At 56.9% G+C, this 17,194-nt stretch overlaps 1 protein-coding gene across 1 annotated transcript in view; it reads left to right on the top strand.

Annotated features, from left to right (window-relative positions):
* SHANK3 (SH3 and multiple ankyrin repeat domains 3) overlaps positions 1–17,194 on the top strand; it is a 47,816-nt gene that overhangs the window by 12,425 nt on the left and 18,197 nt on the right. The window contains exons 5-12 of the mRNA XM_058431231.1: positions 1–136; positions 1,092–1,205; positions 6,171–6,246; positions 6,477–6,559; positions 7,048–7,172; positions 7,274–7,406; positions 8,387–8,467; positions 14,172–14,195. The exon at positions 1–136 is cut by the window's left edge and continues 1 nt beyond it. Coding sequence (XP_058287214.1) covers positions 1–136; positions 1,092–1,205; positions 6,171–6,246; positions 6,477–6,559; positions 7,048–7,172; positions 7,274–7,406; positions 8,387–8,467; positions 14,172–14,195 — 772 coding nt within the window. The remainder of the gene's footprint in view (positions 137–1,091; positions 1,206–6,170; positions 6,247–6,476; positions 6,560–7,047; positions 7,173–7,273; positions 7,407–8,386; positions 8,468–14,171; positions 14,196–17,194) is intronic.

The following is a 17,194-nucleotide window of genomic DNA, read 5'->3' on the forward strand; positions in this document are numbered from 1 at the left end:
CCCCCCGCACCGCCGCCCCGGGGCCCGAAGCGGAAACTTTACAGCGCCGTCCCCGGCCGCAAGTTCATCGCCGTGAAGGCGCACAGCCCGCAGGGTGAAGGCGAGATCCCGCTGCACCGCGGCGAGGCCGTGAAGGGTGAGGGGCGCGGGGGGTGGGGGGCGGGCCCGGTGCGGGGAGGGGGCGGCGCCGCGCGCGGTGCTGGCCGGGCCGGGGCAATGGCTCTGGGGTCTCCTCTGCCGGGGCGGCCCTGGGCCCTTACGGGATCCCTGGTGTCACAGTGAAGGGCTCTGCCTGGGGAAGGTTCCTGCCGTGCGGGTCCTTCCGGGGCTCTGTCGTAACGGGCTCCCTGGTGTCACCACGGAGGCTCCTTTCTCGCCATGGGTGTTTCTGTGTCTCCGGGAGTCTCTGCCTGAAGGACCCCGTCCCATTACAGAGCTTCCTTGCATTGCGGGGTTCCCGTGGCACTTCTGCAGCTTCTCCATTGGAGGCCCCTGCGATGTGGGGGACCCTTGCCGTCGTGGGGTGTCTGTGACCGTCATGTGGGTGTTTGTGTTATGCAGGCTTCTGTCACTGGGGCTTCCTGTGTTCTGGGGGGATCGCGTGCCATGACAAACCCCTCTCATTATGGGGGTCTCGGAGCCATCACTGGGCTCCTAGCCTCAGGGCGGGCTGAGGTGGAAACAGCCCAGCTGGTGCATCACGTGGCCTCACCCACTGGCCACAGCACGATGACCCCGAGCTCTTGGCAGTGACCCCTGGGTGGGTGACAGAGCCAGGATGGGGGAGCATGGTCAGCTGGGGGTGGGGGGGGGCAGCAGCAGGAGTGTGGCCCCTGCCCCTGCCTGCGCCCCTCCCCGAGAGTGTCCATCTGTGTGTCTCTCTGTCCCCCACATGCCCACCCTGTGCCGAGCCCATCTGTTCCTTTCTCTCTTCTGCGTGGATCCCAAAATCTTCCCAGGGAAAAAGCTGGGAGAAAGTGGGGAGGGAAGGAGGGAAAGGGCAGGGGGTGGGTGGGCAGAACCTGCTCCTGAGGTGGGGTAGGCGCCCAGCTCTGCTCCCCACTGACGGCCTGTCTGGCTTCTTCCTCCAGTGCTCAGCATTGGGGAGGGCGGTTTCTGGGAGGGAACCGTGAAAGGCCGCACGGGCTGGTTCCCGGCCGACTGCGTGGAGGAAGTGCAGATGAGGCAGCATGACACACGGCCTGGTGAGTGACCCCACGGCTCCCCCGGCAGCTCCCAAGGGGACCACCCCTTCCAGTTTCCCTTTGGTCTCTCTTGGTGCTAAATCCACGTGGATATTCATAGAGAAAAGACTAGAGGTAAACTCAAACAAACACTTAAAGTAGACGCAAACTTGTGTACGTGACACAGACACGTGTGCACATACTCTGCATGTACTGGGGAACATGCGTGTATGTAACCTGACACTTCACGTGCAGTGGAGACACATAGGACGTGTGTGACAGGGCCTCTGTCTGTGTGATCCCACAATGACTCCCAGTGACTTGCACCCCACCAGCACAGTCCTTCAGAAACACCAGGTGTGTGGAACGCATGATTCCTGCGTAGCTGGCAGACATGTAAGGAGGTCAGTGTGAGAAAAGAGGTGTTTTTCCAAAGTGGACAGATTGTCCAAGTGGGCAGAGCAGGGAGGCCCGGAGCAGCCAAGAGGAAATGAGGCCAGTTGGGCCTGGAGGTGCCCTGGTGAGTGCCCTGGGGCAGGGATGGTCTGAGGGCAGCAGGTGAGGGTGGGCGGGTCCTCAGCCTGCAGGGAGGATGTGAAGGTGAAGGCTGCAGTTCCTGGGGTTGGTGAGTGGCTGCTGTCCAGCCCTGCTGACCATCTGGTCCTTTGGGGGCCCCCGGGCTGCAGCTGGGTGCATGTCTTGGGGGTGCCCTTGCAAGGAACCCTCAGGGGTCCCGGGAGGCCCCCAGATCCACGCATGTACTTCTGTCCTGGAGAGCTGGTGGGCCAAGCAAACCTCTCCTGAGCGATGGTCGCTGGGGGTCGTCGGTGGTGTGTCTGGATCAAGGGTGCATGCACCCTCCCTCTGCATGTGAAGGGCTTAGGCCTGGGGTTACTGTGTCCCCATCTCTGGGATGAGAATTTCCCAGCGACTCCACCCCTGTATGGCCTGGACCCCTGCCCTGTGCTGAGCTCAGCAGAGGCCCAGGGAGGCAGGAGCTTGGCCACTGACCCTTTCCTGGGCAGGTGCCCTTTTTTCCTTCCTTGGCCTTGTTCTGCCTTGCTCTGACGGCTCTCCTGGTGGCTTAAAGTGTGGAAGGGACTTGGCCCCCTGTTCTCAGCCCGTGGAGGGTGGATAGGGCAGGGTCCAGATGGGAAATGGTTTCAGAGGTTTGGGCCCTGGTTCAGACCAGAGGGGAGGGGAAGGAGAGGTAGGGGGATCCACACCTGTGACGGGAGTGGGTCTTGAGCTCCCCCACGTGGTGGTGAGGAAGGTTCTGGTCTGAGGACTGTGTGGAGTGAGGGGCATTTGGACCTAAGTCTGAAGCTGACAGGGAGGGAGGGAGGTTTAGGCTGGAGTCAGAATTGGAGAGCAGCAAATGTTTTTTAGGTGTTTGTCATGTGCTGGGCCCTGTGCTGGGAGCCGGGATCACGGAGGCTCAGCGGGAAGCCTTGTGGGAGCAGTGGCTGTGACGGGGGCCGTGTGAGCGTGGGAGCTCCCTGGGCTGGCCTGAAGAAGTCAGAGAGGGCCTCAAAGCAGAGGCATTGTCTGAGCTGGGTCCTCTAGGTGGTCAGCGGATGGGGCTGAGGGGACAGCCGTGTGTGCAGGATCTGTGTGGCGCTCTACAGCTGTGTGTGTCAGCACGGCCTGCTCTGAGTGCCTGGCACAGTTTTAGCACTTCTACACGTACAAGTCGTTGACTCATCCCAGCAGTCCCGAGAGGTGGGGCCACTTGTTATTATTCCATTTCTAGGGGGTCACACGGTCCTGAGGGGCAAAGTCTTGTTTGCAACATAGGCAGCAAGTTCTATGTGAGTGAAATGCCTGCATGGGGTGAGGGGCAAGGCTGGCGTGGGGACCACAAGGGTGGTCAGGTGGCCATGGAGTCAAGGGACAGCGTGGCATCATGGGGGAGGGAACCCAGCAGCAGCGTCTGATTGTGCAGGTTGTGTAGGATCAAAGCCCGGGCTGGGCAGAGCAGAGCAGTGGAGAGGAGGGTTCAGGTCTGGGCTCCAGCCAGCAGCCGTGGTGTGTGTGACGTGGGGAGTGAGTGTCAGAGGTCCCGGGGTAGACGGGAGTATTTCATGAGTGGGCAGCGCGAGAGGGACCTGCGGAGGCTGCCTGTGAAGGGCAGGGAGTGGGAGCGGTGACAGTGCCCTCTGACCTCGGCTGCAGGCCCGGCTGGCCACGCTGCGCAGAGCCTCTGCTCTGGGATCCTGGGGCCGAGTTCTGCCAGAGGCCAGAGTGTAGCCCAGGAACAGGAACCCGCTTCCAACAGGCCCAGATCCGCTCCCCTCACCCCCCAAAAAAAATCCATTTCTGGGACTGGAGTGGGGACAGAAAAGGACTTAAAGGTCAGGGAGGGGACACAGTCCCTGTGCCTGCTGTGGGATCGGGAGGCGAGTCCTGGTCACTTACCGAGCAGAGAGCAGTCTCCCACGGCACCTCCTGGCAGGCAGAGGGTGGAGCTGTGAGGGAGGGAATGGAGAAGTGAGGTCAGGTGTGTTCTGGAGGCCCAGCGTGAGCAGGGCCTGTGCCTCCCCTCCCCTCCCTCCTTCCCTTTCTTTGCAGTACGGTCAGCACTTGGGTGGGTAGTGGGGGATGGCCATGTTGGGCACTTTCTCTTCAGCTGGCTTTTAAGTGTCTTATTAACAAAACTGGAAAAATGAGTTTGTGTTATGTAATACATGCAATTTTTTGGTTGACAACATCTGAAAACAGGAGGCTGGTCAAGTGCAGGTTTGGCGGGTTCTTTAGCAGGCAGCACCGACACTTCTGTGGCTCTGTTGATGTGGAGAAGGGTGTCATGGAGGAAAGGAGGGGTCTGACGCCCCACCTGAGCGCCGATGAGGCTTGGCCTGAGCTGGCCTTAGGTTCAGCGGGATGAGGGGTGCAGGTGTGGTTGGGGAATGCCAGGATAAGATATAGGTCATCAGAACCAAGGGGATCCTCCAAGTTGGATTTTTCTATTCTATATGGGCAGGCTTAGAGGGGACTGTTGACTACTGAGAGTCACACAAGTTAGTAGCTGGGACCTGGAATGCAGTCCAATACTTTTTTGATATCTGTGTCTTCTGATAGCAATAGGCACTCTTTCCTCTTTCCCTCCGGCCACTGCTCCACCTGTGTTTACAGCCATCTATCCTTTGACTCACCCACCCATCCCACCATCATCTTATCCATTGACTCACCAGCCAACCCAATCCACCACCCCTCCCTTCCTCCATCCATCCACCTCTCAACCTACCTGTCTACACACCCAGTCCACCCATCCATCCATCTACCATGTGTCTGTCTGTACACACCCAGTCCACCCATCCATCCATCTACCATGTGTCTGTCTGCTTTTTGACCTATCTACCCATTGCCCTCTCCTTCCCTCCCTCCATCCACTGGTCCAGTGCCTTTCGATCCACCCTTGTGTCCGTCTATCTCAGATGCACCTGTCCACCATTTACTCTCCTAGTCAGCATGCAGAATGCCTGTGACATGCCAGGTGCTGTGCTGGGCGCTAGGATCACAGAGATAAAGAACATGTGGCCCTTACCCTCAAGGAGCTCACAATTAGTGGGGGAAACAGGTCATCGAAAACTGCAGGTTCTCTTTCTGATTTCATTTCCTGCCACTCTCTCTAGCTCCCTCTGCTCCAGCTGCACAGGCTCTGAACTCCCTCAAATGCTGCAGGCTGATGCCTGCCGTGGGCTTCCCCCGACCACCCCCGCTCCTGGGAAGCCCTTTGCCCACATATCCACAGGCTGCTCCCCATCCTCGGCCTCTGCTCAGCCTTCCCGTGGGGGTGAGGCCTTTGCATGCCTTTCTCTGCCCTCCCTGATCTGCTCGCTGGTCTCCTGAGCATTTGCCAGCATTCACATGCTATGTCTTTATCCTCTATTTATCCTGTCTCCCAGAACAGATTATAAACCCCACGAGTGCAGAGACTTTGTTCTCTTCTCTGCTGTATTTGCAGAGCTGGTACACAGTAGGAGCTCAATAAATACTTGCTGAAGGAAAACATGGATCTTGAGAAACGCTACCAAGAGAGGAAATGAGGAAGGTGCTGAGGGATGAAAGCGAGGCAGTGGTGGTGCTGCCCCTGGGGCCTTTGCGGTCCTGGAGAGTGGAGCTGCAGGGCTGGGAAGGCTGGCAGGTGGGGCTCGCAGGCAGCTGGAGGAGCCGGTGGGAGCAGAGAGGTCATGGCTGGAGGTGTGGCTCGAACCTTCAGGTCAGTGAGGGTGGAGTGGTGGGCACTAGCTTGGTGCTGGCCATGTGGGACTTTGAGATCAAGAGGACAGTTGGGGACCAAGCTCTGTGGGATGCTTTGAGGTCAGGGCAGGGGACCCAGCCCCCACACCTGGATCCCCTGCCCCACTCAGAGGCAGTCTGAAGCAAGGGACCCCATGAGGTTGAGCATCAAGGAGCTATTGTGAAGAAGTTGGTGAAGACAGAATGCTGCTTCCATGCCAGTGCATATAGGCATATAGCACGGCATTTGTACATGAGTGTGGGTAATGCAGATTCAAATGTGCACACGCACATGCATGAACACACCTCACATGCACATGACAGCAGTGCATGGCACTTGCACACAGTGGGCTCATATAGAGACACGTGCATGAGCACAGCATGTACACATGACCATGGATCTCACACACACACACGTATGTGCACACCCCCCTCTTTGCTCACAGCCTTGGGGCTCACTTACGCTCTGTGGATGCCTCTGGCCTTGTTTGGACTCCTGTGTTCAGCAGCTACTTAGGAAAGAGATGAGCTGCTGCCCCCTCTCTTGGACCTGACCCACAGAGGTCAAAATTCCCCACATCATCCCCCCAGCCTTCTTACCTCTGGACCCAGGACTTCCATCTGGACACAACCAGGCCAAGGGGGTGTGTGTGGGCAGAGACTGGCGACCAGCATGGGTGAGGGCAGTTGAGGCAGGCCAGCTGGAGGCCACGACTGTCCATCAGCTCCTGATACTCCCTTCAGAAACGCGGGAGGACCGGACGAAGCGGCTCTTTCGGCACTACACAGTGGGTTCCTACGACAGCCTCACCTCACACAGGTACATGCAGGGACCCTGGCTGGCGGGAGCATGCACATGGGATGTGGGGCAGGACCTGCAGTGTAGAGGGAGGCCAGGTATGAAGAGGTCAGTGGAGGGCAAGGGAAGGTGCCTGGCCGACCTCTCTTCTGCTGCCCGGCCTGTCAGTCCCGGGGTGACCGCAGGGTGGACTGCGGCCGGCCACCCTCGAGGCAGGGCTTCCCTCACGCCTCCCTGCTTTCCTTCCTCAGCGATTATGTCATTGATGACAAAGTGGCTGTCCTGCAAAAAAGGGACCACGAGGGCTTTGGTTTTGTGCTCCGGGGAGCCAAAGGTAACGGGGAGCAGGTGCCCGGGGGTCAGGCAGGCAGGGGCTGCACGCTGCTCAGGGGTGTCTTCAGCTTCCTGCTTCTGCCCCCCACTCTGCTCTTCCCCACACTCCCTCCCTGCCTTGCCCCTGCGTCTCCCACTTTTGGCCCGGCTTTCCTTGCTCCTCTGCTCCGGCCGCGACCGTCGTGGTTTGCCATGTCCCGGCCCAGGCGGCAGTTCCTTCCCTTCGTTGTTTTCCACTGTCTTTGCTCTAGAGTCTAACCGAGTGGGGGCCTTTCTGGCGTGGGCAAAGGGAGTTTTGCAGAGGGTCATATTTAGGATCCCTGGGCCGGCTCGTCCCTGCACTGTGGCTCCCCGTGGCCCTCCCCCAGCCCCGGGTCACTGCCCCCCGCAGTCATTTCTTTCCTGTGCTGAGCCACTCGGAGGTTGCTGTGTGGCAGCCGCCCCCACCTGAACCTAGCGGTGAAGCGCCTTCCTAATTGCCCCCCGCAGCAGAGACCCCCATCGAGGAGTTCACGCCCACGCCAGCCTTCCCGGCGCTGCAGTATCTTGAGTCGGTGGACGTGGAGGGTGTGGCCTGGAGGGCCGGGCTGCGCACGGGAGACTTCCTCATTGAGGTGAGGCCGTTCTGGCCGGCGCTGCCCAGTGGGATGCTGACCCCTGAGCTCTGTGGTGGACGTGCCTGGGGCGTCCCCACCCAGCTGCCTGTCTATCCCAGGTGAACGGGGTGAACGTGGTGAAGGTCGGACACAAGCAGGTGGTGGCTCTGATTCGCCAGGGTGGCAACCGCCTCGTCATGAAGGTTGTGTCTGTGACAAGGAAGCCGGAAGAGGACGGGGCTCGGCGCAGAGGTGAGGGGTCACGTTTCAGGCCTCTGTGCCCAAACTTTCCCCTGACCTTAGACCTTTGACTTCAGGCCCACATTCCTCTTCCCATCCCTGACCTCCAACTGCTGACATCAGATTCCTGAACCTCAGTGAACCACCCACACGTGTGGGCTGGGACCCCTCCCAATCCCTGGTGTTAGACTGCCAGTCCTGTCCCCTGGCCTGAGGCTTTTGACCCCTGACCCCTGACCTCAGGCTGCCCCTCCTCAGATCCCTGCCCCCTCCTTCCCGGCGTTCCCCCAGCCCCTGGCGTGGCAGAGCCCTCCTTCCCTACACCGCCAGCAGCTGCCTGGAGGCCGGGGTTGCCATAGCAACTGTGAGGTTGACGCTGCCGCGCTGCTTATTGTCGGAGGGAAGGGGGAGGCGGCACCTGAGGGAAGAGGAAAAGCGTCTTCTCCCCGCGACGACGCGGCACAGCCTGGGCCCAGGAGGCTTTGCCGGCCAGGCCCAGCCCAGGCCCGTGGCTTGGCTGACCACACCCTGGCCCCACAAGGGGCAGCGGCCACCCGGGCCTGGGGGAGCCCTGGAGCAGCAGGAGCCCCGCCCGCAAGGAGACCCCTCCCAGCCCCCACCTCATGGCTCTGGTGCCCCCTTGCCTAGCTCTCGGAGCCTGCAGGGTGGGTGCTCAGGCCAGAGCCAGCCGGCACTGTGACCCCCACCAGCATCCTTGATCGTCTCCTGAGGCCCTGGCTCTGGGGGTTCCCGGGGCCCCTGAGGCCCTGACCGCCCGGGCCCCCCCCCCACCCCCCACACTCCCTGAGCTCCTTGAGCCATGAAGAAGTTTGCGTCCAGCCGTAGCCTGAACAAGATCCTGGCACAGTGCGACTCATCCTCACGGGAGTACGAGGAGATCCAGGCAGTGGAGCGCAAGTGGCACCTGCACCTGGCCACGCCGCGCCGCCTGCTGCTGGACAGGAGGTCCAAGGCCTCCCTCTTCTTTGCAGCCCCACCGCCCCCCAAGAGGGCCCCCAGCACCACACTGACCCTGCGCTCCAAGTCCATGACAGCTGAGCTCGAGGAACTCGGTGAGTGGCGGGGGTGGCAGTGGAGGTGGACGCAAGTGGACAGTCCATGATGGGCAGACAGGGCCTGGAGACACAGGTAGTCTGGGAGGGCAGGGGGTCAAGCCAGAGGGGAGGAAGGACAGCTAGATATAAGAGCAGGTCAGAGGTGAATGGGTGGGTGCTGGCGCGATGGGGACATTTGGTGCTTGTGGGGTGAGGAGGGGATGGCATTTGGAAGGGGTGAGATGTGAGGGGTTGGGGGTGGACAGTGGGGTGTCCAGGACAGATGAAGGGGAGCAGGGCCTGGCCCACCAGTATGTTTGCACGTGTGTGCTTGTGCGTGCATGTGCTGCCTCTGGTTTTCCACGTCTCCACTTTGACTTTACTCCTGCATTTCATCCAAGTGAGGAAAGAGCAGTAGTGAGGTGACCAGGGTCTGCTTCTGGCTCCGCCAGGCACTGGCTGTGTCAGCCTTGTGTTTATTTTGCCCTCTTGGTGACTGTGCACTCATTGACAAGTGGTCCTGCTGACCCCACAGGCCACAGGAGTACTGTTGGTGGGATGATGGGACAGGGCCTCGAGTGCGGCAGGAGGGGAGCAGGAGTGTGTTGGGCTTTGATGGGGCAGGTTCTGGGCACAAGCCCTGGTTGACCATCAACAGCCTCTTCATGGGCAGGTCTTATATATGTGTCCATTAACAACCTTGTCATGGGCACATCCAGATATACTTGATCATGTCCTGACATGTGACTGTCAGTAGCCTCTTCATAGGAGTGTCCCATTATGTGTGACCGTCGTCCTCACTGTGGGTTTGTGCTATACATGTGGCCATCAACAGCCTGGTCATGGGCATGTCCCACTATGCATGACAGTTGACAGGCTCTTTCTTTCTTTCTTTTTTTTTTTTTTTTTGAGACAGTTTCACTGTTTCACTCTTGTTGCCCAGGCTGGGGTGGAGGTTTCACCATGTTGGCCAGGCTGGTCTCGAACTCCTGACCTCAGGTAATCTGCCTGCCTCGGCCTCCTAAAGTGCTGGGATTACAGGCGTGAGGCTCTTTGTTTCTGTGATCTGAGCCCAGTTCTGTTCCCAGACTTTACTCTGCCTCTGGTTGTGGAACCCCAACTCTGGTCCTAAACTGAACCCTGAAGTCCTGGCCACAGGAAGGGACCTCATTCTGGTTCTAGGCTGAGCCCCATCCCTGGCTTCAGTCTTGGTTCTACCCCAGCCATAGAAGGAACCCTTTTCCTGGTCCCCAGAATTATCCCTGACCTCACTCATGAACTGAGCCCTGACCCTGTCCTGGCCACAGGCTGAGCTGCCCCATGCCAAGCAGGTGGTCTTAACTGCAGTTTCGTTCAGTGTGGAGAACAGCTACCAACGTCCATTGGGCTGACGTGGTCAGAATTTTCACCATATCTATTCCAAATAAAATAAAACCCAAAGAAAAAAACAAAAAAAACCCATATAGATAATTCAAAATGAAAAGGAGAGAAACCAAAGCCAGAGGCTTCCATAGCTCATTATCTAGTACCCAAGGGTAAGGAGTTGGGGTCCTGAGGCCCCCACAAGGCTGGGAGACGTGGCTGGACCTGTGAGAAGCGGGAAGGTTAAAAACCAAGCCCAACCACTGGAATTAGCATCGAAAGAACTGGAAATCAGAGAAGAATATGAGAAACATTAAAATAAAGTAAATTGTCACAAAGATTAAAAGAACTAACAGAACTAATGAGAGAATAGGACAGAACAAACAAGCGAAAAAAGAATAAGCACATTTTAGAATGATTCTTTTTTTTTTTTTTTTTTTTTTAAGACTGAGTCTCGTTCTGTTACTGGCTGGAGTGCAGTGGCGCGATCTCCGCTCACTGCATCCTCCGCCTCCCGGGTTCAAGTGATTCTCTTGCCTCAGCCTCCCGAGTAGCTGGGACTACAGGCGCACACCACCACACCCAGCTAATTTTTTGTATTTTTAGTAGAGATGGGGTTTCACCATGTTGGCCAGGCTGGTCTCGAACTGCTGACCTTGTGATTCACCCACCTCAGCCTCCCAAAGTGCTGGGATTACAGGCGTGAGCCACACCGCGCCTGGCCAGAAGGATTCTTAAAGAACCGTTATTGAAACAAAAAGTATAGTCACTGAGATAAAAAAGAAAGCCATAGCTGGGATAAACAGTACACTAAACCCAGGTGAAGAAAGAAACAGCAAGTTAGAAGATAAATCTGAGGTTACCCAGAATATAGCACAGAAATATAAGGAGATACAAAATATCAAAGAGCAGTTAGGAGACACAACAAAAAATCACATAGATAATTCAGTGGGACTATTGGGAAAATCCCAGCATCTACCTAATGCAAGTCGTGGAAGCAAAAATAAAATATTGCCTGGAAGCAATATTTGGAGATGAGATGGCTTAAGAATTTCCCAAAGCTGAACAAAGACATGAGTCTTCAGTTTAAAGAAATATAAGTCTCAGCAAGGAAATAAAAACAAATCTGTATCCACATCTTTCATAGTAAAACTGTAGAATGCAGTGAACAAGCAGAAATCTTTAAAACAATGAGAGAGGCTGGGTGTGGTGGCTCATGCCTGTACTCTCAGCACTTTGGGAGGCCAAGACAGGTGGATCACTTGAGTCTAGGACTTTGAGACCAGCCTGGGCAACATGGTGAAACCCTATCTCTACAAACACAAAAATCCTGGCATGGTGGTGCGTGCCTGTGGTCCCAGCTACTCAGGAGGCTGAGGTGGGAGGATTGCTTAAGCCTGGGAGGTGGAGGTTGCAGTGAGCCAAGATCATGCCAGTGCACTCCAGCCTGGGCAACAGAGCAAGACCCTGTCTCAAAACAAAGCAAAAAATGATAAGAGAGAGAGAGATGGGCTGCTGGATGTCTTAGACGGGAGCAGTGGTCCAACTGACAACAGACTTATCATCAGTGGTAGCAGATGACAGTAGATGATGGAAGAAGAGCTTCAAAGTGTGGAGTCAAAATTCTTTTCCACCTAGAATTCTACACCCCTCTAATCCTACTCATTCAGGAGTGAGGCAGAGAGGCTAATCCTAGACTTCTGGCCCTAGGGTCATAAGGGTCCAAGGTCAGTCACGGGGAGCTGACCTGTCAATTGAAGATCCAAACTGATCAATAAGCCAGCACCCGTAGGCAGCTGGGTCCCAGGATTCTCCTGCCAGAGGCTGTCACATAGCCGCAGTCAGCTGCCTGTTCAGAAGGGACTCTTCTATTCAGCACCACGGTCTTTGGGCAGCCTGAGATCTGTAATCCTGGGACCCAGGGACTCTGCCCTGTGAAGACCAAAGGACTGTGCTTTGCTCTCTGGGCTTTTCTACCTGAAGAAACTGGTGGATGAAGAAGCTCCTTTCCCTCTCCTCTGGGCTGGGTGTTCCCTCTTCTGCACGAAGCCTTGGTACAGGTTGCTGGAGTCACTCTGCAGACCCCAGAGGAGTTGCTCACAGCCTCAGGCCACCATCATTTTCCAGGCTTTTTCCTGAGCAGAGTCTGGGGGAGGATGAAGGGACAGCTTAGTGCAGAGCCTCTACCCACACTTCTGGAGCTTGGAAGCCACCCTGTCCCCAGGAGACAGCTGTCCTGGGAAGCCAGCAGGGCTTCTGGAAGTCCCCCCTGGAAATGCCTGATTTGAGGAAGCCATGCCAGCATCAGGGTTTCCCCAGGTACCTAAGGGACCATCCCACAACCCAGTGTTTTTGCTTTCAGAAGATAGAAATGAGGCCTGTTGGTCACTGCTGGCATGAACACATCAGAACTGCCTCACACTGTCAAGAGCTGTTAGAGCCCTTTAGGATCCATAGTCCATCGAGAAGGTGCCTGAACACCTAAAAAGAGAAGAAAGTGAGGTGTCAGAGAAAGCAGGTGCAAGGTGCAGGCTCCTGTCCAGGTGGCTGTTTGCTGCTCAGAGGATGTGGGAGAGGCATGGCCTTGTTGGAGGAAGGGGAGGGAAGGGGTATCCTCTGGGGGAATGGGGTGAGCAAAGGCTGGTGCCTGGAAAATGAAGGGTTGCAGAGATGGGAGTGAGAGGAAGGGGCTGGGTGGGGACCGTCCTGAGACAGGTGGTGAGAAGAGGGCAGAGCACCTCTCCTCCCCTCAGCACTGGGGGCTTCTCATGGTCGCCACATGCATGTCTGCTCGGCTTGTACCAGGAATGTGCTGGGGCCACAGGTCAGTGGAGACCCAGGCCAGGGAAGGCCCTGGCGGGTCCACGCCCTTCCTGTGTATTCACGTTCCCAGGAGAAATCTGGACTTCCCTGTAATTTCTGGGCCCCTTTTTCTTTTGTGATGAGAACATCAGGGTAGGTGCCACACCCAGCATCTGTGTGAGTGGCCTTGTCCTGGAAAAGGTTTCTGTGCCAAACACACTTGCCCTGCCTTTTAAGGCCGACTTTGAACAGAACACAGAGGTGACCACCTTGGTTTTCAGCGACACCTGAACTTGTTTTCTATGGGGTTTTGCCTTTTTTCTGAACAAACGTTTGACTGAGCCAAGCATGATGGAGTTGTGCATATCTCCGTGTGTGTGCGTGTCTGTGCGTTGGTGAGTGGACACGCGCTGTGTGCATCTGCATGCGTGTGGCACACATGTCTGTGCATGGGTGAGTGGACACGCGCCGTGTGCACCTGCATGTGTGTTTCACACATCTGTGCGTGGGTGAGTGGACACGCGCTGTGTGCACCTGAATGCGTGTGGCACACGTGTGCGTGGGTGAGCAGATACGTGCTGTGTGCACCTGTGTGCACGCAGCACGCATGTCTGCATGGGTGAGTGGACATGTGCTGTATTTGCGTGCGTGCGGCACACGTCTGCGTGGATGAGTGGACACGTGCTGTGTGCACCTGCATGCGTGTGGCACACGTCTGTGGGTGAGTGGACACGCGCTGTGTGCACCTGCAGGTGTGTGGCACACATGTCTGCACAGGGGTGAGCAGACACGCGCTGTGTGTGCCTGCATGCGTGTGGCACACGTCTGTGTGTGGGTGAGCGGACATGTGCTGTGTGTACTTGCATGTGTGCGGTACACATCTGCGTGGATGAGTGGACACGTGCTGTGTGCACCTGCATGCGTGTGGCACACATGTCTGCGTGGGTGAGTGGACATGCACTGTGTGCACCTACATATATGTGCATGGATGAGTGGACATGTGCTTTGTGCGCCTGCATGCGTGTGGCACACATGTCTGTGCGTGGGTGAGCGGACGCGCTGTGTGCACCTGCATGCGTGTGGCACACGTCTGTGTGTGGGTGAGCGGACACGCGCTGTGTGCACCTGCATGTGTGTGGCACACATGTCTGCGTGGGTGAGCGGACACGTGCTGTGTGCACCTGCATGTGTGTGGCACACGTCTGTGCGTGGGTGAGTTGACGTGCGCTGTGTGCACCTGCATGTGTGTGGCACATGTCTGTGCGTGGGTGAGCAGACATGCACTGTGTGCACCTGCATGCGTGTGGCACACACACAAGTCCCTGCTTGTGGTTGTTTCCTCCTTGGCTTTCAAGGCATGTACCAACTGACTCCGCATTTGGGCAGATTTGCTATTCATGGTCTGATAAAGAGGTGTAGGCTGGGGGCAGATTTGGGAGGTCATGGTTGTTGGGGGAGGTGGTGGTGAGAGGGATGGGGCGGGGAAATGAGTGTGGATAATGGGGCCCGGGTGCCGAGCCTGCCTCTTACTCCCTTTACTCTGTTTCTTGATTCCAAGCCTCCATTCGGAGAAGAAAAGGGGGTGAGTCATCTGCCTGTGTCCCCAGGGCCTTGGCTTTGCCTGACCCTTGTCTGGGGGAGTGCTGGTGTGTGAGGAGGTTCCAGCGCAAGTCAGGGTGGCCCTGAAGCCTGGGCTGCACCCTCTCCCTGGGCATCTGGTAGGGGCATGAGAGAAGGACCTGCGAGGATGGATGGGGAGTTCCCAGGGGTGTGACCCTCTGGGACAGTGATGGCCCTGGGGGCTCAGGTGAGCCTGGGGCCTGTGAGCTGTGCAGATAGCCTGATGGAGGCAGCCCGTGGGGAGGAGCCGGGAGAGCCCCATGGAGGCCACTGCATGTGCCACGGCCCGGAGAGCAGGAGGGAAAGGGCCCCGAGGGTCCCAGAGGGGGAGCTCTAGGGAGCGGGGAGACGGGGCCGTGTTGGCGTGCGCATTGCTTCTTTCTGCGGGTCCTCTCAGGGCCTGTGCTTGGGTTGTGGGACCTACTCCCGTGCTGGTTGGTTGTAGGGCCAAGCCCAGAGCTGATGGTCCCTTCAGAGCAGGGGCCTGAGTCCCACAGCACTGGGGAAGGAGCTTGGAGCGACCCTGGCTAAAGACCCCAGGCTGTTGACTACCCTCCTGAACCGTTCAGGCCTCCCTCTAACCTTTGGGGCCACTCCCTGTATGTCCTGTATGTTCAGCCTGGCTGCAGGGGAGGGAGCATTCAGGTGGGGACAGTCACCTGGGCCTGGGTACTGAGGTCCATTGTCTGGTGAAGACCCGGCTTCCGGCAGCCTCCTCTGCCTCTCGGGTGGATGGGAATCAGGTCCCAGACAGAGGCTTGAGGTGGCTTTCTCCACCCGGGCCTGTATATTTGCTCCACGTCCGTGTACCTGATGCCCGTCCCTCCCTCTCTCTTGACCCACTGGGGTTTCCCTGGGTGAGGACACCTGCCAGGCCCTTGGCCCAGCCCTCTTGAGGTCCCCTTGCTGCCTCTTGCCCCAGCCCAGGTGAAGGGCTTCCCCAGTGTCTTCTCAGATATTAAAAACAGGTGACAAGGTCTCCTCCAGTGACCTTTTCTGCATGCCTTTGGGGCAGACATACAAGCTATTTCTGGAATCTTCTGGCTCTGCCCTCCAGCTCGTTAGTGGGGCTCCCAGGGTGCCGTGTGGCAGCGCAGGTGCTGCTCCAGTTGTGGAAGGAGTGATGGCTGGTTGATCATCCCGCAGGCTGGGGCCCTGTTGATCAAACAGCTGCAAACCCAGCTGTGCTCTGCGGTGCACCCAGAGGGCCCTGGGAGCGAGCAGGTCCACTCGGTTCCCTTAATTATCTAAAATAATTTATTTAAGAATATGTTCTCTAATATTGGGGGAGATTTATGTCAACCTCATCAGTTTGTAATTTGCAGAATTCTTGAATAATCCTTTCCCTTTTGGAAACACTTCTCACCTGGCTCCAGCACCACCACCCATGACCAGAAACAGCTGCCTCACTAAACGTTACGTGCGTCCCGCTTGGGTCTCTGGGATGGGTCTTCCAGACCTACAGAGACAGCCTGTCCTGGCCCGTGGCTCAGGTGGCAGCGTGTCTCCCGTGATGCCGAGCCGTGTGTGCCTCACGGAGTTTTCTCTCCATTCATGTCTTTACTTCTGCAGTTTCTGGGGAGTATGGTGCTTAAGTCTCATCTCTTCCTAGTCAGAGATCTGTGGCAATTTCTCTCTCGGAGCTTCAGTTTGCCCCTGGGTCGGATAAGGGTGATGATAAAATCCTTGTGTAGTTGTGGGATGAGAGGAGTTGGTGACTTCAACTCCCAAAATGAAATCATTCACTTCATGACAGAAGCAAATGAGAAGTCCCCTCAAACCAGCAACTCCTGGTCTGTACCTGGGCCCCTGTCACCTGGTGGCACTGGGAGCTGTGCACAGGCCCAGATATCTGCCGTTGGAGGCTGTTTTGCTGGTAAACTCTTGTGTCGTTCAGGACACAGGCTGGGCACTGATGGACCACAGAGAACAGTATTTGCCCTCTCCTGCAGACCCACAAGCTGTCTGGGGAGATGAGGCACACAGACATGAATTGTACTGAATTGTGTCCAGTGCCAGCACAGTTGTAAGCCTTTCTTCTGTGCTAATTCTCACTAGAGACACGTGAGCTAGCGCTGTTTTTATGCCTGTTTTATCGATGAGGACACAGAGGTCACAAAGAGGTTAGGTCAGGACAGAGTCAGTGTACAGGGTGTGTCTGGTCTGGGTTGGGTACAGGACAGTCTTGGGGAGTTATTTACTTCCTTCCAGCAATGCTAAGCAGATTGCAGCGGTAGAACCAGCAGGTGCTGTGAACAGCTGCAGACTGGAGTTGGAAGGAGTAGGATGTGTCCAGTCTGACCACTGAAATTCTCCAACAAGGGGCCAAGACAAGAGTGAAAGGTGCCAAGACAAGTGTGACCAGACAGTGGTCCCTCTAGGGTTGGCATAGCCCCAAAGAGTGGAGAAGGGCCTGGGGTTGGGTGGAGCTTGAGTGATGGGTGGGGTGCAGTGGGGCTGCTGAATGAGAGGGCTGGTGCAGCAGCCAGGTGGACATGAGTGCTGCCCCAGCCCTTGCTCCATGCTCTACGCACTGGTCCTCAGTGGACCCACGGGGCGAGAGCTACGATGTCCTGGGGGAGCCATCCGACCAGAGCTCTGATGGTCCTTAGATATATGTATTAGTTTAACAGAGTTTCCAAATCACTTTGATCTTTTTGTGGAAACCTGCTTGTACATCAGGGTCTGTCCTCGGGCTGTGACCCGCTGTGAACAGCTTCCCTTCCAGTGCGGTACAGATAGCCAAGAGTGGCCTGTATGTGCTGAGAACAGTGACAGGACGAAGGGAAACGGAGGGAAATCCAGGGAGACTGTGGTCTCTGAATTGTTTGTCTGTCCCCTGCCCTGGTCTTCTCCCTCATGGTCAGAGTGGTCTTTCCTTAAGTGAGGTCCACAGGGTCACCTGGAGTCTCCTTGAGGATAGAGAGGCTGCCTGGGGTGGGGTCTGAGTTCTGGGGTGAG

This window comes from Hylobates moloch, unplaced genomic scaffold, assembly GCF_009828535.3.
Source record: "Hylobates moloch isolate HMO894 unplaced genomic scaffold, HMol_V3 SCAFFOLD_19, whole genome shotgun sequence".
Classification (NCBI taxonomy): domain Eukaryota; kingdom Metazoa; phylum Chordata; class Mammalia; order Primates; family Hylobatidae; genus Hylobates; species Hylobates moloch.